Raw genomic sequence first — 27,970 nt, forward strand, 5'->3', positions numbered from 1 at the left:
TTAGGGACAGGGCTGGGACAGCTGAGATCAGACACAGCTTGCAGTTTTCCTCTTTCCTTCCTCAAACAGCAGCGAGGGACGATGTCAGCACTGAACAGAGCTACAAAAGGACCCGTGGCTCCCAGGATACCCAAAGAGCTGCTGCTCCCTGTGTTCAGCACAGGAACACTGCTCCTGCCTGGCTGCAGCCAAGGCATTGCTGTGGAGCCAGTGCTGGGTTTTCTCCCCAGGTTCAGGACCTACACGCAATCTGCAGTTTCAGTGCCCAGCCACCTCATCTTAAAATGCTTTTGCAATTGCTCTCCCAGCTCTGCTTCCTCGAATGACACAGTGGGAGTTGTTGTCACTTCGCTGTTTCCACATTTTCCTAGTTGCTGTTACGCTAAACATCAAACATTCCCATGGCACAGAACTGATTGACAAATCAAACCTAATTATCATGCTACTATGCAGTGAAGTCATAAACATCTCCTCAGCTTCTGTTGCTTGAGCAAAGGGAAGAACAGTGACTACACTGGTATCTGAATCTCTATCAGCAGCCTAAACCATCTGAACACCATGGCCCATCTTCCCCACACTCCAGCTGAGGAGTGTCAGTGGATCTAGCAGTCACTGATGGCCACAATAATACTGTGGCTGTTCTGTTAGGGGTCTCTCAGGTTTTCAGTTTAACACCAAAAAGCAGTCTCCTGGGGTTAGACCAATCCACACTCTCAGTTTATTTTTTGCTTAGAAAAAAGTGCTGGGCAGTAGCAGAAATGAGCATGGATTCAGTGATGCCAGAGACAGCTCACAATCTTGACCCTCCCTGGAGCCAGTGGTGTATCAAGAATGTCACCAGGCATTCTTGTAATGTCACCTCAACTATACATCAGTAAAGATTTTTTTTTTTGCCAGACTGTGTGACAGTTTAGCTGCTCAGAACTGGTCTCAGGAAACCTGATGACTTAAGACAGGGTTCTTCAATAAATGTCTGATTCCCTGTATCAGATCCCTAGGAATGAGTGGTACCTTCTCAACGCTGAGCTCCAGAGAGCAAAGAAGTCGTGTAATGGGGAATATAAAGAATAGCTGCTTTCCTACAGGAAAAACACAAGACCAGATGTATTTCACACAGTGTTATTCACACATTTTCATATTGATTTTTACAGTATATACATGTGAACATTACATTAATTCAATATGAGCCACCTGGAATCAAACCCAACCAAACTGGTCCATAAACAATCTGTATCAAGAAGCGATACTTGAGCAAAAACTCTAGTGGTTCTACCCAAAGCCTAAAATAGTGGAAAGGAAAACCAGTGATCTTCACGTTCCTGGATAGAATTTGTGCAAAATGGTTTTAGGAGAGCAAGTGGAAGGTATGTTCAAGATACTGAAAGCACTAAGGATGACAATTACAGGACTGTTTAAATACCACCATGGCATGAGTGCTACAGGGACAAAGTACTGGGGTATTATCAGCTTCTGCCTGGACGACCCCAAAAGCCAACTTACTGTCTCTTACACGTTGACAAGAATTGTCAGCTCTGAGGATTACAGCACATGGCATTTGTACACAGTGTAAAATACACCGAGGAGAATTCATGTGTCCAAGGAAGTGGCTCTAAGGTCACCCTTTGTGTGAGGACGGGAAAGCTCTGGCTCCAACGACAGGGCCTGCACCTCTCGAGAGGAATTTTATGAACTCCCATGCAAAAGCTACTTGGCAATTAGAATTGTGCTTACTAAAAATAATTAGGCCTACTGTATCATTTAATGCAGGCACTATTTGACAGATTCAGAAACTGGGAGTAGGCCAGATCAAACTTTCCCATTTGCCTATTGACTTAACGCTACCACTGAAAAAGTAGCGCCTCAGACTTCTGCTTTACTAAGATTTATGTAAACCTGATATAAACAGTAATATGACAGAATTCCTTCTACAAGTTTATACCACTGCTATGTTCCTTCCTCATGATCAGACCTCTACCATAAACAGCCTTTTATTTGATCAGTGCTCAGGACATTGCTTTCAAACTGCCTTGTTGATCCAAACAAATGTTTTACACAAAATACTTACTTCAACAACATACAAAGCACTTTCTTTATCTTTTCAGAAACTGAATATACAAAGTAAGCTTTTTTTTTTTTTCCAAAATATTTCCATAGGCAAAGGATTAAAAAGGATTTTAATTATACACATATGGTCACAATTCTGCCTTAAAAAGATCATTGGGAAATGTACATAAGGCCGCTTGTAAATGTACATCATCTTTATGTCACTGTTACAATGTCATATGTCCAGAGAAAAAAATTGACAGTATCATACATATTTGCTTTACGCTGGGAGAAGGCTATTCAAAAATACAGTACTCTTCTGTACAAAAAAATCATGCCACATTTATTAAGATGGAAGAAGCATTGGTTTCTGTGATAACCAAGTATTTCAGTCCATTTCTTCCTATGCTCATTATCTCAACTTAAAATTCAAACAGACTGATTTCCCAACGTGCCCATATTAACAGAATCAACAGCTATGTTATAAACAAAACATAATGTTTCTCACAATAGATAAAAAGAAAGTCGGTTCATATTTCTGAAACCATATAAAGATAGAATTTAAAAAAATCACTCTTGATTTGCTGAAATAAATTTACATTATACAACACTATATGCCAGGGGGAGAAAAGGGAGTGGGGATATGAATATACACTAAAATGCAAATTTTTGTCCCAAAAAAGGGGTAAAACAAATTACATTTACAGCATGAAGGTTTACAAATGTACATCTGTACAACCAAGGTAAGCATCACTACTAAATTAGCAAGGCTTGTAATAAACATCGAAACGAGAGATTTGTTTTTAAACTGTAAACTTACACCTATTAACTACACGTATACAATGCATATATTTATAGGAAGCAAAAAAGCTGAGTATTTAATCAATCATGCTTAAATGTTGAGCTATCAAGCTTACTTTTCAGTGGCCCCTTTTCTCTCCATCAATACCTATTTTTTGCATCTACAGTGAGAAAGCAAAATAAATGCTCAACACTTTCAAATCCTTACAATTCTATATGCAAAATAAAAAAATACAAATCTCTACTCTTCCTGCCTTGTAAAACTGACTGTAAAGTTAATACAGGGTTCACTCCTTTTCCAAAGGTGTACTTTATTGAGTGGAAGTACCACCATCATTTTCATCCCTCTACCTTGTACAACAATTAAATATATAAGTATATACAGCACTTGCATTTTTAATACATCGCTAGACAAAGCCTTAGGGCACCATTTAAAAAAAAAACAAACCTGTATCCCAAGCAAGTGATGAAAACAAGTCTTTTACACTTTCCGTAGTTCTATTATTCCATTTTTTAATTTGCTGTGCCCTATTTATTTTTTGGATAGTACGTTGTGAACCACCAAAATACAACTTAACTTTTCAACATGTTAAATAATGCTAATGCAGCTGATCAAATTTCATCTGGTATAAAAGACTTCACACAAAAGGGAAAAATAAGGATTAATTCTATATACAACTCTATAAACCTGTTGTGCTATGATGCTGGGTAGACCTACCAGATTGTGAGCCAGTGTATTAAAAGAATACTGTACTTTTTCCCTTTAAAAACTATTTCAGTGACTTTACAAGGTAAAAATTTACAAAATATGTGACAGCTATTTTGATACAATTACATCATATACAGGCATTCTGTGCTTTGCCAGCCATCCAATCTGATAGGTCTCCGGATCAGGGCTGGAGATATTTTTTCTTTTTTTTTTTTTTAATAATTCACTCCCCAAAAATATACACAAGAATAAAAATTTTACAAATGGATGAACAAAGTCAATAAATAGATTTAAAAAAATCAGAACATTTATAGTTAAGTTGTATGTTTTGATCATTCACAACTCATTTCTTCTTCCGTTTCTTTTTTTTTTTTTTCTTTTACAGCATCCCATTTGGTGGTCCACCAATTGGCCCCAGATCAGCACTGTTCTTCAGGTAATACTTTTCCAGCTTGGCCAGAATGTGTTTGCCATAGGTGTACTTACGCAGCGTGGTGATGTGGGGCCGAATCTGTAAGAAGAAAACCATTAGTATATTATTATTATTTATTATTATTATAATTCACCATGAGGTGGTGAGACACTGGAACAGTTTGCCCAGAGAAGTGGTGGAAGCTCCATCCCAGGAAGTTTTTAAGGCCAGGCTGGACAGGGCTCTGAGCAACTTGATCCAGCAGGAGGTGTCCCTGCCCATGGCAGGGGGGTTGGAACCAGATGATCTTAAAGGTCCCTTTGAACCCTGACAAATTCTATGGTTCTGTAATAATTTTTTTGCAATCTCAAAAATTCTCAGTACAAGTTTCTACACTCTAAGAATATTATGTTATGTATTTCAAATTTTTTAGGTATCTGGAAAGATGTGATTTTGACTCACAAAACAACTGAAGTATCTGTCAGAGGAAAGAAGAGATGCCCCCCCTGTGTGAGTGCCCTGTTGGTGACTGGGGAAAGCAGAGCTCCCTGCAGGAATATTTGGGTCTCCTGTTAAATACTACAAGACAATTATGGCAAAAATAATAAAAACAAAACAAAAAAACCCACCAACTTTTGTCAACATCTGGATAGCCTTAAAAAGAAAAGGTGAGTAAGTTAGGAAGTGTGGGAACTACAGAATATTTATACCAGCAACCACCAAATAAAGAGCAAAAAATGTATTTCTTCTGTTATAGTAATATTGATGAACGATACTACATTTTTATATTAAAAGTGTTTTCACAAAAAAGCTGGCACAAAGAGGGGATATGAAATCTACCTTTTGAAGCTTTTATCTAGATTTACATTTTTACCTCAGTGCTCAGAGACAAGAATGTATGCTGGGTTATCAAGCTCCAATTTTATGTTTATACATCAAGTTCTGGATCACAGTACCAGTGTGTTTTACACCTAGGGGGAAATGCATTCTAGCAGAAAAATAAGTGAATGTAGTATTTTCTGAGTCAATAAAACTATACACAAATATATACCTTGTGCATTATTATCTTCCTCTGACCAGGCTCAGCCATATCAATCATCTTCTGAACAACATAGTTGGCATACTGGTCCTTCATCATGGTGTATAAGGCACTGTGAGGACCATCATTCTGGCAGCAGACCTCATCAATAAGCAAAGCTCTTTCAGCCCGAGAAGCATGAGTTACACATTTTTCTACCACATTGCTGAAAAATGAGAGAAATGCATTTTGTGGCATAAGGTAACAAGTAGCAATTCCAAATTTATCTGAACAGTTCAGGTGTTCGCACCACTGAAGGTGTTCGCACACTGTAAACACATCAAGTGATGATTTCCAAATCTTTAGTCTGCAATGAGTGAAAAAACTGAAGGACTTTACACTCTTACTCTTCTAAAAAAAAATAAAATTATTTTCTGGTACTTATGACCTTGTAGGATGGATTCTCCACTGCACTAGAACAGATGTGCCACCTGAGGTAAATCTGTTTGAGTTGTGGGCCCACCACACACCAGATGAAGCCAGACATGAGGCTTCCCACTTTTGGGATAAGCAAGCCCAGATCATAGATACTACTAAATACTTCTTTTTCTAAAGGAAGTTTCTGAACTTCCTGTTATCTCAGAAGCTGGGAAGACCATCAATTCTTAGAACACAGCAAAGTGTTTCTGGTCCCAAGTTTGCTTTTATAATTAAGAAATTTCCAAGGAGAGGATTTTGAACAGTTCTATTTAGGCTAAGAAAAATAAAATCCAAATCAACTTGGTGGTTTCCTTACAAAAAAAAAAAAAAATTAAAGCAAATGCCTCCATAATGTTACAGTTAATGTTGATGACAAGGTTAGTGTCACTGTATCATCCAGGCTGAAATCTGAGGTGTGTTTTCCCTGGCAAAAGGCATGCAATCTGTATTTCAGTAAAAAACACCAAAGGATGACTTAGGTACTAATCATAGAGTAGTTTAGGACTATGAACTACTCTAGTAGAGTAGTTCAGTTTGTGACTTCCTAAAGCATGAAATCCTTGCCCTGAACCACCACTTTTTAAAGCTAGCTTTTGTATTAGTAAATTGCTTGGCTGGATGAGGAGACAGCCAGGTAGTCCCAGTTTCCCATCAGCAGCATATCAAGCAAGTTCTAGGAGGGCTTTTCACCTGGCTCTGGAGATCCTGACACTGAGACTTGGAACCCATCCCTTGCATTTTGTACAAGGTGAACAAAAACCATACCATTAACGCATGGAATATTCTTTTTTTTGCTACTGAAGAGCATTTCCTCTTTCCCCAGTCTGGTATAAAATACCAGATGTTCATCTCTATAAAAAGATGAAATTTCAGGAAGCAAGTTACACAACACAAGAAACCTACCATATCCTTTTTGTAACAATAAATAAATCCCATACTACAATTTTAAAAGGTGAGTGAAGTTTTAATACATGAAGGCTGCACAATACCTGGCAAATTTGTGCTGACTCAGAGCTAGAACTTTTCCTCTTATTTCTGAAACTATTTTACTCTTGTCTTCAGGACGACCATGCTCCAGTACGTGTTGAATAACATAATTTCCATATTGATCCTGAAAATAAGATTACTTCAGTGTTCCTTCTGTTCATACCAAGTCATTCAGACAGTTTTTGCATAAACTTTCAAATTGTTATTAGTACGGACATAGGGAAAAACACAATTAGAACACTACAGAAACAAAAGGATGCAAGAAATACTGCATCAAGAATTACTTAACAGACCACAAAATCTACATGCAAACTGTAAATAATCAGTAAAACCAGAATTCTGCTGATGTATCTTATCATCTTGAAGAACTCCTTGAAATTAAGATCACTGTTCTTTAATAGCTGTAGAACTTCCCTGAACTTTAGTTCTCTAAGACAGTTATGTTTTAACCAGAGGGTTGTATATACAAGAAACCACAGAGCAATAAACCAGACAATAAGTATGCAGCAAAAAGCAATTCTTGCCATTTTATGTGTGCAAATTCCTACTGCACACTGAGTCCCTTATAGTATTTTAAGCTGTTCAATTTCAAAGCCATTTGTTGCACTCATTTTGTTGATCTGAGACCATGATAGGAATCTTTTAGAAAGGAAGCTCTTTTTGTATAAGAATATACAACATGCCTATGTTTGACATGCCTTTGTGTTCTGATGTTATTAAAAGTTAACTGAAGGACACAAGTGACTCAAGATAAACTAGAAAAAAAAAGCGACCTTTGCACTAAAAATATATTAATTCTGTGCATTTACAAAGCAGAAGCTACAGCCAAAACTGTAAGGAAAAGGCTTTTTTTCTCTTTGTCTCCCAACTTCCAAATTATTTTTTTTTTCATTAAAACCATGGAAGGAAAGAAAAACAAATGATCCATGTCTACAAAACTAAAATGAAGCAAATACATTTGAACTATTTCTTAAACAAAGAAATAGGAATAAAACATGAGAGAAAAAAAGCTGTAAAATGCATTAAAAATTGAGATTATGCACTAACCTGCACTAGCTGTTCTGTGTGTTGATGCAGTTCTTCTAAGATTGGCAAGGTCTGCTCAGCAGTACAGTGTTCCAAAATACGCTGAATTACTCTACAACCATATGGATGAGTTGAAAGTACAAACACCTTAAAATAGGATTGCAAAGTGAAGTTAAACTGAAGTTCACAGATACAGTAATATTGCCATGTTCAAAATGGAACTGAACATACCAACTACTTCTATTAAAAAAAAAAAGTTTTGCCTGTCAATATCAGAAATCTTGTCTCCACAAAAGTCTGGGAAAGATAAAAATGCTTTTTGTTTTGAAAATGGTTTTTATGAGTCAAAGACTCCAGTAATTAGACAAATAAGAACCAAAGTTTTTATTGCATTGCTTTGAGCCTCCTTATCTGTAAAGGAAAGCCTGGAAGTATGACCTCTAGAGTTAAGCACAGTTCACCTTTAAGTCTTCCTCTTAAGTTTGTACTTAATTTGCAAATTTGAAGATTCTGACAATTAGAAAAAGGAGTTCAAGTATTCTGGATGATTTTCACCAATTTCACATTCCAACATTTAGAATGAAGTGCCTGTTATAGAGACAAGTTTGTAAATAAAGATTCAAAACACACAGTAAAAATCTTAGCTTATTCCTTTTGCTTGATTCTCCAGAAGCCTGGTTTGCATTTTGGTTACTAATTCAGAAGATTTAAAAGTCAGTGTTGGTCAGAGCTGAACAGAGATTCTTATGTGATTAGCTATAGATCCAATGCAGTCAGGTGAAAAAGATATCTACTATTAATGACACAACTGAGATGCAGGTTTTTTTTTATTTCCCACTTCAAATTAGCTAATATTTTTATATATAACTACTTGGAGATAAGGATGGATGTCCAGCAAATAAAGTCACCTGTTATTCAAGAGGCTCTATTTGCAGTTTAGAGACTGCATTCATCTACTCCATAAATGCTTTTGGATCTAAAAAGGCCTGGCCCTAGAAACCTCAGTATGCCATTTACTACTGTGTACAACAATAATTCAAGTATTGCTGTTGTGTACAAAACCTAAAATATCCATCTCCCACATTTTAAAGAAATACATTTGGCCATCCATTAAAGTAAAATTCAGTAACACAGCCAAGTTAGTAAGATTTTTATAATTCTTCTTGAGACTATAAAAGTACACATTTGTCTCAGAGTATTAAATCATACTTAGTTGCAGCATGCCTTCTAGCCTGCAGCACAGTATCAACCTTATATTAATAACTTATTTGGAAACAGAACAAAACATCAAATAAACAAACACTGTTCCCCTTCACTTAACACTAGCCCATATGTAGGAAACAGATTAGTGTATTTCTTAAAAATATTTCCTTAATGATTGACATTGATTGGGAAATACTGAAAGACAGACTTGCAAAATAAGCAACAGAAGAAGAAAATAGAAAATGGAAACTTTAATGAAAAATATATGCTAGAGAGCAGATACTTTACTATTACATAAAAAATAGCAATATTAGAAGTTATAAAGGATATCTGAAATAGCATAGCAGAATATTCAAGCAGAAAGCTTGGGCTTAAATCCAATACTTCTATTGGTATTTATAAAATATCCACAGAGGTCTTTCTAGAGCCTCATCTCCAACACAGTCATGTTTTTACAGCATTTTCCATGGTATCATCTCTTTCTTATCTAATTAAAAGAAACTGACTGCAAAGCATAAAACACTATCTTGTACATGTAAATCATGCAAAAAGATCTGCAAACCAAAGCAACCCTGCAAAAGAGGAAATGAACTGTTCATACTACCTGTCCTTTGAATGCATCAATGATGAACTGGAGCGACTGGGGCTGAACACACTCAATACATTTTTGTACAACATGATTTCCATTTTGATCTTTCACACACTTGAGAACATGACCATCCAACTCTTTCACCATTTCATTCTGGAAAAAACAAATTATGCTTGTCTACAATACAATTTACTTTTTTCTCCACCTCAAAGGAATATTCCATTACATCCCAACTACACAATCTTCATCTTCACTAGTGGTTTACTACTGTGTACAGCAATTTAACAACTATTTTAGTCCCTAGAGCACTTCATAATGAAACAGACAATCAACAATCTTAAGCAAGTAAAAAGATGGATGCAATAAAAAAAATTTTTTAAAAAGAAAAAGTAGTGTTCTAACTTACAATTACCTGCTGGTCAGGTGAGATTGACTCAAGAGCTTTCTGAATAACACGACAGCCATACATCTGCAGGGCCAGTGGCAGGACGTGACCACGGATGCGCGTTGCCAGGGCTAACTTCTGATCCAGGCTTCCAAACTACAAGAAAGTAAATATCCTGTTAACAAATGTATTCCAGCATGCTGGAATTCTCCTGTCAGAGTAAGCACTTACATGATGTATTTACAAGCTTCCCGCATGCCTTTAATTATTTTTCCCTTTGTGTTTTTGATGGGTGTATTTACCAAAAGCTTTTCATATTCTCAGTGCAACACAAGGTAATGTTCCACATTCCACTCATGTAACTGCTACCAAATGCAAGAGCTTGTAAGGCAATAGAAGAGATCAAAGTAGTTTATACTTGACTCTCTGTAGGAATATTTAAGTCAAATAACTTGTCAAATTATACTAGGTAAATGAATTACAGATTACTGTAGTGTATTAATTCCAATTGGGTTTGTTTTGATATCTCAAATTTATATGGGTCAGTATATCCTGCATCTTGTAAATAGCAACTCAGCTGTAGCAGGAGGGGAAAAATTTCAACACCTGAAGTAGCTTCTAGGTAACTTCACATGTCTTGAAGGAGCATTCTTACTATGAGTACTTTGGGAAATCTAGAAATACCTGGGCTTTGCAAAGCAAAATCAAAATGATTTTGTACGCTGGCTGTATTAGAGCTTAATTCAACCAATGTTTTTCGGCAGTTAGCTAATTTCTGCCCATTTTATTCCTTTCATGTTCCTATTACAACCTTCTGTGCTGTTCCATGTTGAGCAGAGTAGAAGCAAGTTAAGATCAATAATAATAATAACTACAACAACACATAACCCCATTCCAGATGCCTGCAGAAGCTCTGAGTTGGCACAGTAGAAGAAGCCACACAGAAATGACCACCTGGACAATCAGATGGGTGGCAGCAACAATATTCATGCATCACTGCTGAGAATTGTCAAACCCTCCACCTGTAGTCACACAAGACTCTGAAGAAAGCTCAAACAACTTCCCCTTCTTACTAAATAACAAACTAAGTCTCTTTCTACACCTAAGACCTAATCCACTTTTTTTTTCTTGAGAACTGTTCTGCAGAATTAAGATGAGAACATGGAATTCACATTGATTATCTATTCATTCAATTTAACATTATGTGAAAAAACAGTAATTGCTAAGCCCTGAACACAATCAAGATCCTGCATATCAGACACGCTTTCCAATGGATCTTTTGACTTGTAAAGAAGAATAGAGAGTAGAAAAAAGAGAGGAAGCACATTGTTTCATAGACTACTCATGAAACACTACATTCCCATTTACAGCAATCATCTTATTTCTCATTGCACATTTTCCAGTACTTTGATATGGTCCTTGACTTAAGGTACGCTATGCTAGGTACCTTTCCCACTTCCAACTTTTTTCCAGGACACAGGTATTTCTTTTTTCTCCCTGTAAATCTAATTGTGTAACTCTTTGATATGCATTTTTTTAACCTCAGTTTTTAAAAAAAAACAAATCTGTTTTAAAGACTTTTATTAATATTGGACGTATCTTATGACAACCCTTTATTATTTATTCTGTCTCAGTGTATTTTGTATGAGTTTTTTTATACACAGCACTGGATGAAGTTCACACGGATTTATTTGGGTGCAAGAGCATTTTTCAGGCCTACTTGTTACCAAGAGGCAATAACAATTATTAAATTATACAGAAAATTAAAAAAAAAAAATATCAGTCAAATCTTTATGTTCCCTGTCATCTGCTGAAAGTCTCTGTAAATGACATTTAAAGGCTTAGAAAGCCTGAGCACGCAGCCTGGACCTTCACCAATGTACATCCCACCAGTGTGAAGAGAAACTGTGCTGTTGTGGGGAAAAAAAGAAAAAGCCAGGGCTACAGAAGAGGAAACACATGTGCAGTGTTTTATGCTTGGGTTCTGTGGTAAAAGTCCAGTTGACTTCTGCAATGATGTTAACAACAACAACAAAAAAGTAAATTTAATCAAGATTTTATGGCATTTAATTCTCATTTTTGTTCATTCACTTAGTGTTATGCTTACCTCAAAGAACTTCTGTATTACATAGTTTCCAAACACATCAGTCATCAACTGATATGCTGCTTGCAGGATCTCATTAAATACCATCTGGCGCTCAGCTGGGGTAGCTCGCTCCAGCTTTTGCTGTATAAATCTGAGAGCAAGAAAAGGTATATTATGCTTTATGTAAATACCAGGAAAACCTCTCATCAAATGCTGTTTCAATGAGACACCTCAAGAATTCTAAAGCAAGCATTCAACATCTATAAAATTTATTAAAATGAAAGTAGAGCCTTTGCATATAACGATACATTTTACTAAAATGATACTTAGCTTTCATTTGAAAAGTGCTAAAGATGAAAAGAGTGGCAATAAATGCGATGATATATTGCTGAAAAAGTTTTAAATTCCAGATGCCAGATATTTTGTTTTCTTAATCAACAGCTTTTTGATACCTAAATGCTAGAGTTTACAAGTGCAGTTATGAGGCTATTTCTACACTGAGAACTTCAACAAACAGCTAGGTTTATACTACTCCTATAATGAAATTTCCTAGAGAAGAAAAAGGTCACTGCAAGAGCATGTGCTCCCATTAACGCCACGCTTTGCGTTGAGGCGACCAACGGCTCATTCGGATGTTTGATGTTAATGTGCAGTAAAACATTATTAACCTCACTGCAAAAATTACCTAGAACCATGCTGGTCTTGGGAAAATTCAACAATATGTCCAACCAGGTCTCTGAGCTGAAGGTTTGGGAAACGATTGTTCCTGAAATCCTCCAGCAAGCGGCTGCGTCCGGAGGGCATGATGTCCGAGCGGCTGTAGCGGAGGCGCGAGGGAGGGAAGAGCTGGCTGCTGGAGCTGAAGAGGCTGGAGGTGCCCGCTGCACTGCGGTACTTGGCTTCTGCACCGGGTGCTGCAGAAATATAGCGACCACTACCATTTGTCAGTCCTCCTACAAGGAAGCAGTTTTGTCAGTGAAAGGCGTAAGGAAGACAAGCAACAACAAAAAAAATCAGTAAGTGTGCTACAACTACGGATGTGCCCTGGAGTCAAAGAATATGACAGTGTTGTCTTTTTTCTTGTATTTACCTCGTTACGGTTGGAGGAGTTAAGATGGTTTTATCTTCCAATAAAACCATTCTTCTCCTCATTTTTATTTTATGTGAAGGGCACCAGGAAAAGAAATGTCACTGGAATAAAACAATGAAGCAGGTAAAGTGAGCACCCACTCAGGCTTGTAGAAACTTTAGAAATTGGTGGGCCTTAGCTTAGTGGGCAGATTTCCACAAGTAATACTGACTTAGACCCTTGTTAGTAGTCTCAGAGTTAGCCAATTGTTTCAAAATAGACCATGAAATCTGAACTACCCTTCAGTCCCTACTGAGGTACCTTTCCAACTTGGCAGTATGAAAGGACATTTTTGGGGAGGCACAAATGGTGCCTCATGTCATGCTGTACCTGCCTGACAGGGTATCTGACGACTTCAATATCCCAGGCTTTCAATCTAGTACCTCCTGTAAGCACTAAATATGTCAAATTTCAAACCAACTAACTGAGAATGCTCTACTTAATTCTAAACCAACCAAAGACACAAAAAACTTCAGTTCCATGAAGTCCTTTCCTTGCTGCAAAAACATTCATCACTCTTAACTACACTTTTGTAACTTTAGAGAACTGAACTGCCTTCTTATGTTAAGGCTGCACTCCTTTTTGCTAGTGATTCCACCCACAGCTATCATCATCTCACAGTCCTGCCCGTGTCTCCTCAAACATTGCTCTCTAATCCATTTATGTTACTCTCAACTCCTCCAGCAGGTCTCTTTCCCCTCTACTTTACAACAGGTAGCAATTAATCATAATAAGCATCCAAACAAAACACCCTTCCCAGCTACAGTATGTTTTTAAAATGGATACTACTGCTATACTACATGCAGAAAAACTTAGACAATTCCCACTCAGAAACCTGAACTCTATGACTGAAATAATAAAAAAAAAAATCACACCTAAAAGTATCAACTATGAATTGGAACAGGAAAGCATTTTCAGTTTCCCTATTAACTACCTAGAAAGTGGCATAGTAACTTATAGCTACATAGTCCTTTCAAAGTCAACACAAGAAATAACTACATTTGAATTTAAACAAATTGCAGTATGTGCTGCTTGAATGGTGCTTAATTAGAAAATTAATTAGAAAAAAAAAGAAAAAAATCAGCTGACAGTGCCCCAGCCAAGCCTTCTTTTAGTTCTATTTTTAAGGCCAGGCAACACCATTACAGTGGGATGGTAGTGTATGGTAAGGTATCTTTTTTGTAAGGTCAAATTGTAATACCAGATTCTGAGATGTTAGTGCTCTGCAAGATGTATCAAGCATCACAATTATTGCACTGTATAGGATTATGTCCTAAAATATAAATAATTAGTACTTATTTTACTATTAGTTTTCAAAATCAAGTGGTAAGAATCAGTAAATACTTTATGCCCCACAGTACTTTCAAATAACCACCAGGTTTTCATTTTAATTAAAGCCTTCTAATTCTTTACAGTCAGAAAAATCAAGTTTTTTAACTCTCAACTTTAGCTTCCACTGATAAGCACTATTTCCAGAAGGAGCTGATGCTGATGTTCTACTCATAGACAAAAAGAAAAAAGGAAAAAAAGAAAAAAAAAAGAAAAAAAAAAAAAAAAAAAAAAAAAAAGAAAACCAGTGTTCTGCAGGTGAAGCAGTACGCACAGTGATGCTCTGCAGTCACTTCTCTTTCAGGAACAGCCTTCTAGAGAACAAAAAGTCAAGCACCTGAAATCCTGAAATAATGGTATTTCTCATCTAGATTACTTAAATAAAGTAACGAAATCCTAGCTGCTGTCAGGGTGTGCAGTAACACTATGGAGTGCCACGAGAGGGCAGTAAGGCCCTTTTAGAAGGAAGTCCTGTAGGCTCCCTTCCCCTTGCACCCTCTCCCTTGCTCCACTGCTCACAACAATTCAGTGCTAGAAACTAATAGGGTAGCATTTGATTATATGCTCACAAATTGCATGGCTCTAATTAGCAATACACTGTCATGGAGCTGCACATGTGAAATCAAGAATTCTTTGAGGCTGGTTTTTTTTTTGTTTGTTTGTTTTTTGTGGTTTTGTTTGTTTTTAACTGAGCCTTCATGAAAGTCTAAATTAAATATGACAATTTATCCAGCAATTAAAACAGAAATTAAGAAACTTGATAGGTTTTAACTATGTTACAAATGTGTAGTAGAACTAGACATATATAAAAATTTCATATTTGGAGATTATCAGACCTTTCTTCACTTTGATTTGGGAGCAATTCCTTTTGAGACTTGTAAGATGGCTGCACTGCAACTGAAGACTCCTGTCTGGCCTGTGAAACTACTTAATAATGTTAAACAGGATCATAATATAGAAAGGCTGAAAGCATATCCATTGCACCTAGAAGAACCTGTTGTACTTCAAAAGCACAAAGAAAGCTTAACCTTGTAAAACCCTGGATGCTACTATAAAAAAACAGTAATTTAATAGGTAATTAGCTTTTCTTCTCATGTAACCTTTTATTACAGCAGCAGTGTTACAGCTCAGTGGCAACTTTGCATATCTGAAAAACATGGTACAAAACCACCCCGCCAATAGAGGCATAGATGTTTCTTATGTCCAGATATACTCTTGTATACAAGAGACTATTTTCTTAAATATTGTACTCAGTGTCTTCTTCTGAGTCCAAAACCACCAAAGCATTAGCGTGGACTTCAAAGACATCTGAAAACTCTGAAGTAAGAACACTTAAGAAATTGAAAAGTGAAGTCTAGATACCCAAATGTTCCTGGTTAGCCTACAGCATCTTCATGCTCTTCAAGAATTAAGGACACTTGTTTTACAGATTCTGATTCCAAACTTGAAAGGAACAAAAAGTGTAGGTTGTATAAACTCTTCGGGGAATAAGCCCTACAGAATAAAGCACCTAATCTAAACATTTCTGCAAGCACTGAAATTTAAAAAACTGTTATCAGGCATCAGTGTAGCCACACACTTACAAACTGTTGGGGAATAAAGTGTTCATTCTTCATATAATCACTTTGCTATCACTTCTAATCTTGAACAAAAACTTCTGATGCAATGAATAATGTTATTTTACAGCTTAGCTGAACCTAAATCCTTGTGGCTAGTCCATAAGGAAGAACAGGCACAGAGGTTTAAAAAGCATATAGACTATCTAAAACAGAGCTTTACTAAGCTTAAAGCAATAAAGCATGTTAAATTACTAACTCCTTAACATGGACAGCATATTTAAAGTATAGGAGAACATGAAAAAATACTATAAACTAGATCTAGATACATTTATTTTGATAGCATTAGTCTGTTAGTACTTACTACCAAGGTACTTCTTCACCCGTTTCAGACATAAGCCAGATTTACAATATCTTATTTAAATCAATCAGCAACACTATTTTCTTGTAAAATATGTACATGTATAAACACTTTAAACTTGATTGCTACAAAGTATTTGTCCATCTGTAAAAAAGTAGCTTCATCTCATCCTCAGCTAAAAATGCATCTTCGTATGGAAAACAGAATTACACATATATTATGTACAAATATATGTACTTGTATTTTATAATCAATGCACATGGTTATTATACCTGGTTTACTGAAGCCCTACAGAGTAGATACACAACAGAGGCAGTGAGAAGCTCCCCACACTGTCTTGACACAGGGCCTTGACTCTTACCCAGAACGATGAGTTCTGAAACCAACACCAGTCTAAACTAGTAACAACACACAGAACCTATTTCCCTCCATAAGCTCTAAAAATCCTGCTCTGCACCAAAACCTTAAAATGCTGCAGTGTACCATCAGAGTAAGCACTACCAATCTAAAAGATTTTTCATAACATAGGAAAAATACTCTTATTTTTTTGTCCCTGGGAGTGAAAGGGTAGTTCAAATTCATGACCTTACTGCTACAACTGATTACAGTAAAGCAGCAGTTAGACAGCTGACAAATCCCTTCAAATACAGGAAAACTGACACTTGAACAAAGTAATTAGCACATTCCTATTTTAGGATATTGGATAAGAGTTGGTGAGAAGAGATAAAACAGTAAAATATCACAAATTTCTTACAAAAGGGAAAATGGTCTTTTAAGCTACAAATTGCAGCAGTGTCTGACAAAGGGGTTATAAAATCATGCACCCTTTCCCAGTATTGTGCTCTAGTATTCTGGTGGCTGAAACAGGAGCAACAGAGTTTGATGCCCATTTTAAAACAGGAGTTAAACTTAGCTGAACCTGTTCATATAAGCAGGCAGGTCAACAAGTTCTGAAGGTGGAGGGAGAGCTGCATTTGACAGGCATTATCAGAATACCAATGAAAACTGCATGCAGACATGAACTTACAATGCTGTTCTACTCTGAAAAGTGACTACGTGGTAATCATACCCTTCCTAAAATACACTTGTTTAATTTCAGGTACATCTCACGTAGTGAGAAAGCTGTCTTTTTTATATGTGAGAACAAACCAAATGCTTCCAAGAGCTGTTGATAAACACATCAGAATAAATTTAACAGGACAGACAATTAATTGCAGAAACAGCCTTGAAATTTTTGTGATGGTGCAACTTGGATGTAACTGCACAAAGATAAGCCACGGGGCACAGTGCAGGAAATACTAGGAAAAATTACTGCATTTTTGTGAACAAAAAAAATCTAGATAATCTCAAATTTCAAAATTTCATATTCATTTGTCAAGGCAGCAAAAAGTTTACCCATAATCAAGATTCACTTCATCTGGAAGATGAGGAGGCAGTACACATGGAAGCCAACAAGGTTGTGTCAATTTTCAGAGTACAACTGCACATTCTGGTCTTTACACAATGATCTAGTACATGATCTTAACAAAACTATTATGCTTAGTTCACACTGCCAAACAGTCCAAATGGATTAAAATGTAACAATTTCTGCTGACAGAGGTAACCCTCTATCCTGGTCACAGCTTATTTTCTCAGAACTGAAAAAACTCTTTAAAACATTTATGAAATGTGAAACAACACAGAACTTCAGATGTTTTGAAATTTAGATAATGCCTTCCAAAATTTGGTGTAAGTATAGTTTTCAGTAATGTGAAAACTATTGTGAGAGTACTTTGAAAAGAAAGAAAGAAAAAGATTTCCATGATAACCCCATTGTCAGATGTTCAGAACTTTCTCAAAAGCCTCCATTTGGGCTGAAACTTTCCATGCTTGGTCTCAGCCCAAAGGTGCACTTTGTAGACCTGAAAAAGGAAAAAAGGTAAGTAAAAAAAAATAAAATGTGCTGAAACCACCCCTTGCCCAGTCTTACATTGGGTATTCAGCACTTAACCGTGAAGGGGATACTCAACTGCAAATGTTATATATTTAAAGTACTTTTAACCTTGTTATACAAATCACTCACACATTTTTCAAAGTGTATTTTGGTAGGCACTTAAGTTTTTTCCTGTTTTCTTTGCACTAACAGAAGTACAAGGGATTAGGTTGCCTATTACATGCACAAAACTGTGCACTGAATAGTTATTAGAGCAACAGGCAACACAATCTTGAAATTACATTGTTGCATTGTATGATTTTGGCATAAAATTAAATAACCACATATATATATATGCAGCAAAAAAGGGAAGGTTTATGAAGTTACTTTAGCTTAGAGCCATTATCTTCATATTGTAGGCTGTGGTGGGGTTTCTCTAGATTCTTAAATTTTATTTCATTTTTTTTTTAAAAGGTTGAGCTCCCATGTAATCTAACTAGCTCAAAATTTTTCTGTAATACTCTTATCATAATTCTTTAAAATAATACATCTGATAACAGAGACATACCACTGATAAAGCCTTTGCTACTTTATTTCACAAATATATTTCCTTTTTTTTTTCCACCAGCCTGGTGATAAACTATTTGCCTTCCTGGCAAAGCATCTGGGCCATGAAGCAGTAGGCTCATTCATTCAAGAACCACCTCTCAATGTATTTAACACATTGAGAGCTCTGCTCACTTTTCTGCTTTACCATGGTAAGGGGCAGCAGTGAAAGTTACTACACTGGTAAACACAATATAATTTTAAACCCTCCTTAAAGTAACACACTGAAGTAGAAACAAAATAATACACCTTTGCTTGTTTCACTATAGAAATATTAATACAAAAAGGACCAGTAAGTCTCATTAGGCTCTCTCTATTGGGCTTCTGCAAAGGAAGAAAAATCAGTTGTTGGCCTGATACAACAAAAATCTGAGTGCCCTCCACTGTCAAACCAATGAGCATGCGAGCGTGCTCTTCACCCTTCAGGAACGGCCCCTCCTCATTACAAAACTGTTTAACAGCAAAGGCAATGTGACATCTCTTATGCAACATATATTTTTACACATAGAAATACATACACACATACAAACAAAAAGTGGCTTTTTGGTTTTTTTTTTGTTTTTTTTTTTTGTTTTTTGTTTTTACCTAAATGCAAACTGGATGAGGATCCATGTGATGAAAGTGATGGCGGTGGCGTAAGTGAATGTCCTGGCGTTTGGCTTGGCAGAGGCATGCCTATTGGACTTGGAGAGGAGGAAAATCCCAGACTATTGTAAAATGGCTGCCCTATGGGTGCTAGGCTGCTACTAGATCTTTTGTACAATTCAGAGCTAGTAGATAGAGAATCTCTCCTTGTGGCACTACTACTTGCAGAACTGCCAACTGAAGAAGAAATAAAAAGACCCTAATTACACAGTGTCAACTGAATTAAACCTATCCCCAACTACAGCTGGGCAATAACAGATGAGATCACAATCATTACAGCAATCTTTATGACAAAGACAATTACTCTGATAACCACACATGCTTTCAAGTAAATCTTAAGTGGGTCTAAACATACCACTGATAAGTAACTTCACCAGTGCCTGTGTCTTTCAACATTTCATTCTAGACTTCTCACAGTAATATTGTAGCACTCTGTTTTCACTGCCTGGACTCAGGCTTTGGGACAAACATGGAATTTATGAGATCAGATTACACTGTCAGTTTACAGAACATGATTCTAAAAATATTTCCACTAAACTCTGATAAATTTTTTTCCACCATAAATGATTAATCAGACAGTGATACTCAATTTCAGGAAAAAGGGCACAGACAATTGATTGTTGCTTGAGGGTTCAGAAAATAATTTATGTTGCTGTTCAGCTGTTTCTGAACTTCCTCTTGTTTGTGAACCCCTCACCTGTAGGAAAAAAATGAGTACTTAAAATTCCTTATGGGAAGTATGGTTCTCAAAGAAGTGATTTAAAAAGATATTATAATGGAGGAATAGGCTAAGAAGATAATGAGAAGCAGAGCAGAGACAGGAAAAATAAGGTGAGAAACTAAAAATGTAACTTTACTGCTACCAGTATTTCTGAAAATCAAATTAAACTAGAAGCTCTGGATTAGTGAAGGACAGGTTATCCTGCATAGCATCATTCAGAAGGGTGATGAACAGTCTAGGATAAATTAGGAGAACAGAAAAAAAAGCTTTTAGAAATGTCAATTCTAGTATCTATTGCATACTAGTGAACTATAGAGTACCTATTTTAACATTACTATACTCATGAACAAAATCAAGATTATAGATATTTTTATAACAAAGACAATTAAGCTGAATTTGGAAAACTGATTTCTTCTTCCACTTGAAAAGGCCAGAATTTACACTTCCATAATCTTTACCCTCATCATGTACTTTCCTACTAAAGCTGGCAGCAAGGCCCAATATAAAGCTTACCTGATACTGCCCATTTTAAGGCAATAATTTGTTTTCTCTTAGATTAACAACTTGTCTGCCATTTCAGAAAAACAGGCAAGGAAAGATGCTTTATCCTTAGCAAAATAATTCAGCAACCTATTATTTGAGAAGTTAATGCATGGATGTACTCAGACCAATGTGTGAGCAACACATCTTTATTTCTGTGCTCTCTTTGACTCACCTAAAATCTTAACTGGATCACAGTGTGTACAAATTCAGCACAGATCTGTTACAGATTCATAGCTGAAAATATAAATTCCTGTCCATACATGGCACATATAAGGTGACTGGTAAAAGCTTTCCCTGCAACTGAACCTTTAGGCTTCTGTGTGCCATGCCAAAAATGGGCTCCCAAACTGCTGTCGAAGACTGCACCTTGCATTTGGAAGGCCCATCAGGCAGTGTGGAGAGAAGACAGAAGCCAAACACATGAAATAGACCAGGGAAGGCATGGGGAAAAAAAAGGGAAAAAAAGAAAAAAAGAAAAAAAAAGAAAAAAAGAAAGAAAAAGAAAAAAATAACTAAGGGAGAGAAAGGTCAGACCAAGGAGCCAACAAGGAGACTGCAAGAAAAACTGGCAAGCACTTTCCAAACCAGTGGGACAGAGGATGAAAAGAAAGCAGATCTAAAATTAGGCCATAGAAAGTGTATGTGACTGTGAGGCAAAAAGTCTGGAATAAGTGAGCTGATGATGGGAACTTCACACAGTACGAGCAGAAACAGAAACATACTCGGGAGAAGGAAAGGAAGCAGGAGATAAATGTTGCCTGGAAACTGGGAAAGGCAACATAGGCCAGAAGGAAAAACATACTGGCCCAACTAGGCAAGGAGGTTGAGAGTAAGACATCAGAAGAGCAAATTAAGGTAACAGTTGAAAGAAATCTCAAGATTTGAGACTAGCTATACAGGTTCTGGCTCAGCTGATGAACCGTATGAATGTTAATACAATGCTACACAATGGGTTGCTATTTTTCCAATCATGTAAAAAGATAAGACAACTTTAGCTTTCTTTCAGGGTTTCTTACTCAGCCAAATTACTGCAGCTTAACAAGTGACTGTGAACCAGCTGAAATGCATTTTCACACACACAAGCAAAGATCATAAAAACCCCTGAAAATAATTTGAATTAGCTTCCCCTTCTTCACCACTGTCTAAGTCAATGCAATTACTTAACACTCACTACAAGCCAGGAGTAGGCATCTGGAAAGCTGCCACAGTAGCTGATAGAATTCTTAGTTACATGTTAAGCTGCAGTAACTTACCATGTACCTAAATCTTTAAAATGGAATATGACTAACTTTATTATAATAGAGCTGTAATGTACATACAGCCATTTATATGCTATGCTTGCCTCTTCCTGTTTTTCACTTTACTGTTCAGTCATTCAGCTAGGACATGCTCATCTTTCCATTTTTTTTTTTCAGAGCATTTTTTCCCCTGCAACACCTGAAAACATAAGGGCAAGCTCTGTATAGCCACCTGTCACTCATCATGGCTGTATTTTAACCAAAATTCGATTTTCACAACAACAAGGGGAGTTGCAAAACTAAATTTGCCTCCATGTGCATTCACATCATTTGTAAGTACTCTTCTGTGTAATTCTATTCATATGCATTTACACACCTAAGTCAGGAACTCTTTAAAACACTTAGCAAGAAGCATTTTTTCAGAGGCTATTATGGCAAGTACAATTTATACTTGGCAAACGGGCACTTTCAATATACTTTTATTCCAATGATACTAATAACATATTCCATGTTTAGGCAGCACCTTTCATCAGCACGTCTCAAACTGCAAAGCACAGGCTTTATGCTTCCCTGTGGGAACTACCATGCTAATTAAATCCCCTAGGATACTGCTGCACCTTTTCTGCATGTACTGTCTATGCTGAAGACTTTGGACAGAGCTCTGGAACTGACCTTTGCTACAAGGAAAAAGGTTTCATCTCCTGTGCCAAAACAAACTATGCTGATTCTTCTTCAGCAGATACACAGCTAAAATTTGTATTCTATGGAAATCCTTGTGATAATGCTGGACAAAAAACTTCTATGACTTAAAATTGTTCTCTCTAGAGACTTAAAATGGGTGAACTGCATTATATATGCAGATGTCATCAATGATATGAAACTGTGCCTAGAGCAAAACACTGCTGCTAAGAATTCACTGAAATCCTACAAATAAGGTGTGACAAATTACAAAATATAGCACCTGCATAGTACAATTACTTTGTAAATAATATCTGCCTGCTGTGGTATTACTGGCAACTAAGAAACCCTACATTACTGAGTAACCTCTACATTTATGAAAAATAAAAATTGTTTTTAAAATTAAGATGGCATGTTTAGTCTCCTAACTGTACTTTTTAAAATCAGACATTAGAGAGGATCAGTGTAAAACTTGATTTTGGATTTCCTAGCATTAGCTTTTTAGAAGTAAATAATTGTTCAGATTTCATGTATAAAAAAAACATTGAGAAAATCTGTGTGGGTATGTAGTACAGCTATTGTCACTATTCACCTCCATTTAGTTAACTAACAAACAACAGGTATTATGTTTTAACACTGGAGGCTTTTTCCTTCTGTTTTTCTATATATTAACTTGTATTGTAAAAAATACTAAGTTTTTACATTTCCTTCAGCATTCCATTTTTTTTTTTTTAAATTATTTCCTTCAGGGCATTGAACTATTTGGTATATAATTTCCCCCAACTTCTACCCATCTGCAAGATTTGTAAGACAATAAGCAAACTCCATTGATTTAAATAAATACCCTGCATGTTTAAAAACTGTGCAAGTAAGGAATTTCTGCTATGGAGCAGAAACACGATGGCAACAATTATGGATTTTTTTAAATACCAACAAATCGATTATATGTAGGAGCATCTGTTCAAATAATTTAAGGCCCAAAACTCGCAAAGAACTATTCAGGCTTAACTGTATCTAAGATTAAACCTACTGGAGTTAACAAGGTCTATGCTTAGGAATTAAGTCTTTCTGCTTTATAAATTCTATTAAAATGTTACAGAAACAGTATTAGATCACATTTAGAAAGACACATACTTGTTGATTTTTTTTTTAAATTGGGAGTTTTCCTGACACAAAAATTCCAACCAAGAACACGTACCTCAAATGTTATCAATTGTTGCTTTAACCATAGATCAAAGACTTTCTTGTAAATGAAAAAAAGAAAACCTTACTAAAAACAGTAACAAACTTTTGGGGCAAAGCAAGGTGCTCAAGGTAAGAAGTATTTTAGAGATATCTATGACTACGGGATATTTTAAAAATGCATCATGTACACATAGTCCAATTTTAAATTTTAAAAAACTCTCTTCTTCCACTATGATTTTTTTTCTTAACCTGAACAACCTATCTTTGCATCCTTTTCTGAAATGTATATGTATATACTTTGACTGGATATACATTTTTTTTGTTTAACACAGAAGTCTCACAGAATTTCCTCACTATGTAAACAACCTACCTGATGAGCCAAATCCACCAAGTGCGGAGCCGATAGCTGCTCCTAAAGAGCTGCTACTTCCAAAGCCAAGAGATGTGCTTCCTGGTTGGCCAGGACCATGTGAAAAAAGGGAACTGCTTTGGGAGTTATTGGTCAAAGAGTTACTGCCATAAAATGAACTGGACTGTAGGCTACTATTTGTTTGCTGTTGCTGTTGCTGTGGCTGGGCACCAAGTGGCCGAAATAGACCGTTCGTGGCTCCCGCGAGATTGTTTGCTGTTCCTCCAGCTGAAGCAGCTGCAGCTGTAAAACACACGTTTTCAAATCATAATTACTCTCTCAAACATTTCTGACTGAAAATGGACTATTCAGATCTAAATCATATTTTCTTGAAGCCCTCTTAAACAACCAGAAACTCACATATTAAAAGACTGAAAGAGACTGTAGTATCATACAGTCTTAATTACCCAAGGGAAAAATGAAGACAGCCTATGTTGTAGGCTAATCAAGGCTGCAGAATTGTTAATGTAATTAGAGGAAATTTTCAGTGTAAACATGTAAAATATAATTTACTGAACTCTTTTATATCCCAAGTTGTAGCAGCAGAGTTGCAGCCAAGAATAATTCAAACACATCTTCAGCTACTACTATTAGAAGTGAGTTCTGCATAGAAAGCATCTTATAAATTAACTTAAAATCTAATTTTCTTAACAGAATTATCTGGTGATAGAATTTTGGATTTTAATTAAACAAGTGCAACAAATACAATCGGTCAGTAAAGCAATACCAGACCCTGTAACTGATAACAAGAGAAAAAGAAAACTAAGAGACTTTAGATATAACTAACTCTCCTCTTCTGCTGTCCATTCTATAGTTTTTTTCCTTGCCACACTTGCAGGAGAAAAGAACATCAAAGCCCCAGAGCATTCCATCATCTTCTGCCAGACCGAAGCAATGAAATGATGCTTCCTAAAGGACACTGTTCAGAGGACTGATGAGAAGTGCATGTTAAATGCATGAGGAGAGGAAAGGGGAAAATGTTCACACCTGACAAGCAACAACATTTGCAGAAACATGTCTATATTTGTATGGGGAGGGGACTAACTAAATCTGAATTAAAGAAGACTACATTTCTGAGAAACAGCAGTATCTCCCAGAGAAAGGGAGAGAGCAGGGCAAGGAGAGCATCTATGGTATATCCTTCATAAGTAGAAAACTTCAGAGATGCATGCAAAACACATCAGCAATAGCAAATACTAATCAATCAACATTACTGTTAAGATTCAGTACAAAAGCAGAAGAAAATTCCATGCAGGATCAAACACTTACCTGCTTGTGCTGCTGCAGAACTGATTATAACAGGAGTAGAGGCCACCAATCTGACTGGTGCTCCAAGGCCAGTTCTTGCTCCAGGGCCTACTACTAAGGCACCAGTCTGATCATAATAGGCAGTGGGAGCTAGTACTTGGTAGCCTACAGAACACAGAATACAAGAATCAGTAGTACAGAGTCTCATACAGTCAGCATTTCTTCTCTCCTTGAAATATTCTGACAACAAATGAGAAGGAAGAAAAAAGTATTTCTGCCATATGACCACAGAACATCAACTGGACATCAAAAGAAAAAACAATGAACTACATAAATCAGTGTGCCAAAATCTCTACTATATAACTACAACAAAACTGTTTTTGTTAACTTAGTAGTTTGAAGTTGAATTTTGTTTTCAAGGTTAACAAGTTAAATAATTTTAAAGCTTTAATAGCTTCTGATGAAGCAGAATTAGACTAAGAATCCCTAAAAAATTGAAGAGCTAGAAGTCTAAGTAAGAGTGCAGCCAATGAACTACAACACTACTTTTTAGGTTGACTATCCTTACAAACCAATAAAACAAAACCCAAGAGAATTCCTGTATTCCTCCCATGTTCAAATATATACTCATGTTATTAAGAAAATTATCAGGATTTTAAAAAAAATAATAAAAAAAAAAACCACACATCTATTATAAGAACCAAGATTCATCACATATAAGAACCAAGATTTTCCATACTACTTTAAGTCTCCCAGGTTTCCAAGTAATATTTTCTACTCATCAGTTGTAGTTTCTTCTGCCTATATGTTTTGCTCCATAACCAGAGCTAGGAACACAGTCTGCCTACGGGGCTGGTGATTACAGCACTCTGCACAAAAGCTGGAGACACAGGTCTAACACAGGTCTAAAGCTGGAGACACAGACTAGAGAAAAGCTGAAGATACGAAGGAGACTTGGTAACTGAGGAAGAGATGAGTGATGAAAATCCAGATCTTTAGGTTTAATTTCCAGTTCTGGAGATGAATGCATTATACTGGTTATGAAAACCTACTATTACAATTCCCAACATGTTTGTCCTCTCTTCTCACTACTTGTTTTACACTCCAGATGCATCTAACACCCTCTGTCTGACTAGCAGCACAGGAAGACAGTTGCCCTTCACAAAGCCTGGCTCAAATTCTGGCTTAAAATTGAACCAATTAGGAAGCCTCTATTATAGGCCTCTTCCACCTACAAAACTGTACTGTGCTGCATTATCACCTTCAACCACTATGGAAGACTGATGCACTCCCACAGTGAAGGAAGGCAAGAGTGACGAAAAGGCGAGTGACTGCTGTCTGATTCACTGTAGTGCTCTCTGGAACACAGCATGGAATATTACAAGATTAGTGACACAGCAGGAAAGCTCTTTATAATGTCACATACACTCTTGCATACATTAGCAATGTTTAATCACTGCTACCTATATAACTTCTACTTTTACCCATAGCATGTTCAATTGATAGTACCACACTGGTTCTGCCATTTGTTCCTGCTGTATCATACAGACCCACTTTTTCAGAACTCAGAACTCTCTAATACTTAGCAGCACTTACTCTGTCTATGTACCCTCTTCAAATATTCAAACCCATGGATGTCATAACTGAGTAACAAAAGGACTGGTCATATATTTACATCCTTGTACTCATCTGAAACTAATACACAGCATTTTATATGACTTTGGGTCCACAATGTCCTTTCCAACCTGACCTTCTATGATTCTCTGATTATCATTCTATGTTAACAAAAGATACTTGGTGAGAGGGAATCCAAAAAGACAATTTAGAGTACTGCATTAATTAAATTTATTTGGATTAATAAAGTGGTTTAATACATTACTTTTGGATTTTCAAAGAAATAATTGTCTGTAACAACTGCTGAATTTAAAAACAGAAGCACCCCTGCACTTGTTCTTTGCATTACAAAATGCTTTATTTCTTTGATACTTCCTTATCACTATCTTATCTGTGATGCCACCCATGAATAGGACATTTAAAATTAGTAATAAGCTAGGTCATTAGCACCAAGATATCATTCATAACAGAAGGTTCAAGACATACATCAGAACTGTTTAGGACTTCTATCTATGCTCCTGATCTCTGACATGAATACATTCTACCCTGGCATAAGAGGCCCTCTTAGCTTTCAACTCATATCTACTAAAACCAAGCAATGTAGGACTATTTGCGAAATTACTGAGACCTTGCTAAGTGCACCAGCACCCTCAAACGTATAAAATTATTTACTCTGACAGAAAAAATAAAATTTCAGACAGATTGCCTCAGATTAGATAACTGAAGAACAGCTTCCATAAGCAAAACTTAAGTCTTCTGCTTTCCCTTCCTTCACAGTATTACACTGTGTTAAACTGTATAATATTATGCAGTTATATATTAGTATTATACAGTACTATACTGCATTAAACTTTGTACCCCACTCTTGAAGGATGAGCACAAGATTAAAATTAGTTCCAAGCCTTTTCTCTTAGCAAAGATAAGATGGGAACTTGCCAGATCTCCTAAAATTCCTTCACTCCTGCTTCAGTTTTCATTATGTCTCCACATAATCATCTCTCTGTGGCTGTGTCACTTCCCCTCCAAATTAAAAACTATGCCTTCACATTCAAGCTTA

General features: G+C 36.4%; 1 protein-coding gene across 10 annotated transcripts in view; it reads right to left on the reverse strand.

Annotated features, from left to right (window-relative positions):
- Positions 1-1,103: 1,103 nt before the first annotated feature.
- The window catches only part of PUM2 (pumilio RNA binding family member 2), a 68,482-nt gene continuing 41,615 nt past the window's right edge, over positions 1,104-27,970 (reverse strand). For 5 of the 10 annotated variants that reach the window (XM_030446645.1, XM_030446642.1, XM_030446639.1 and 2 more), the window contains 11 exons: positions 25,321-25,464; positions 24,013-24,294; positions 19,218-19,454; positions 12,425-12,692; positions 11,761-11,890; positions 9,675-9,809; positions 9,284-9,421; positions 7,498-7,623; positions 6,453-6,574; positions 5,017-5,209; positions 1,104-4,064 (listed from right to left, as the gene is read on the reverse strand). In XM_030446645.1, coding sequence (XP_030302505.1) covers positions 3,933-4,064; positions 5,017-5,209; positions 6,453-6,574; positions 7,498-7,623; positions 9,284-9,421; positions 9,675-9,809; positions 11,761-11,890; positions 12,425-12,692; positions 19,218-19,454; positions 24,013-24,294; positions 25,321-25,464 — 1,907 coding nt within the window. In that variant the 3' untranslated portion in view covers positions 1,104-3,932. The remainder of the gene's footprint in view (positions 4,065-5,016; positions 5,210-6,452; positions 6,575-7,497; positions 7,624-9,283; positions 9,422-9,674; positions 9,810-11,760; positions 11,891-12,424; positions 12,693-19,217; positions 19,455-24,012; positions 24,295-25,320; positions 25,465-27,970) is intronic. The other 5 variants (XM_030446644.1, XM_030446643.1, XM_030446647.1 and 2 more) reach the window with 4 other exon arrangements.

Source organism: Calypte anna, chromosome 3 (genome assembly GCF_003957555.1).
Source record: "Calypte anna isolate BGI_N300 chromosome 3, bCalAnn1_v1.p, whole genome shotgun sequence".
NCBI lineage: Eukaryota > Metazoa > Chordata > Aves > Apodiformes > Trochilidae > Calypte > Calypte anna.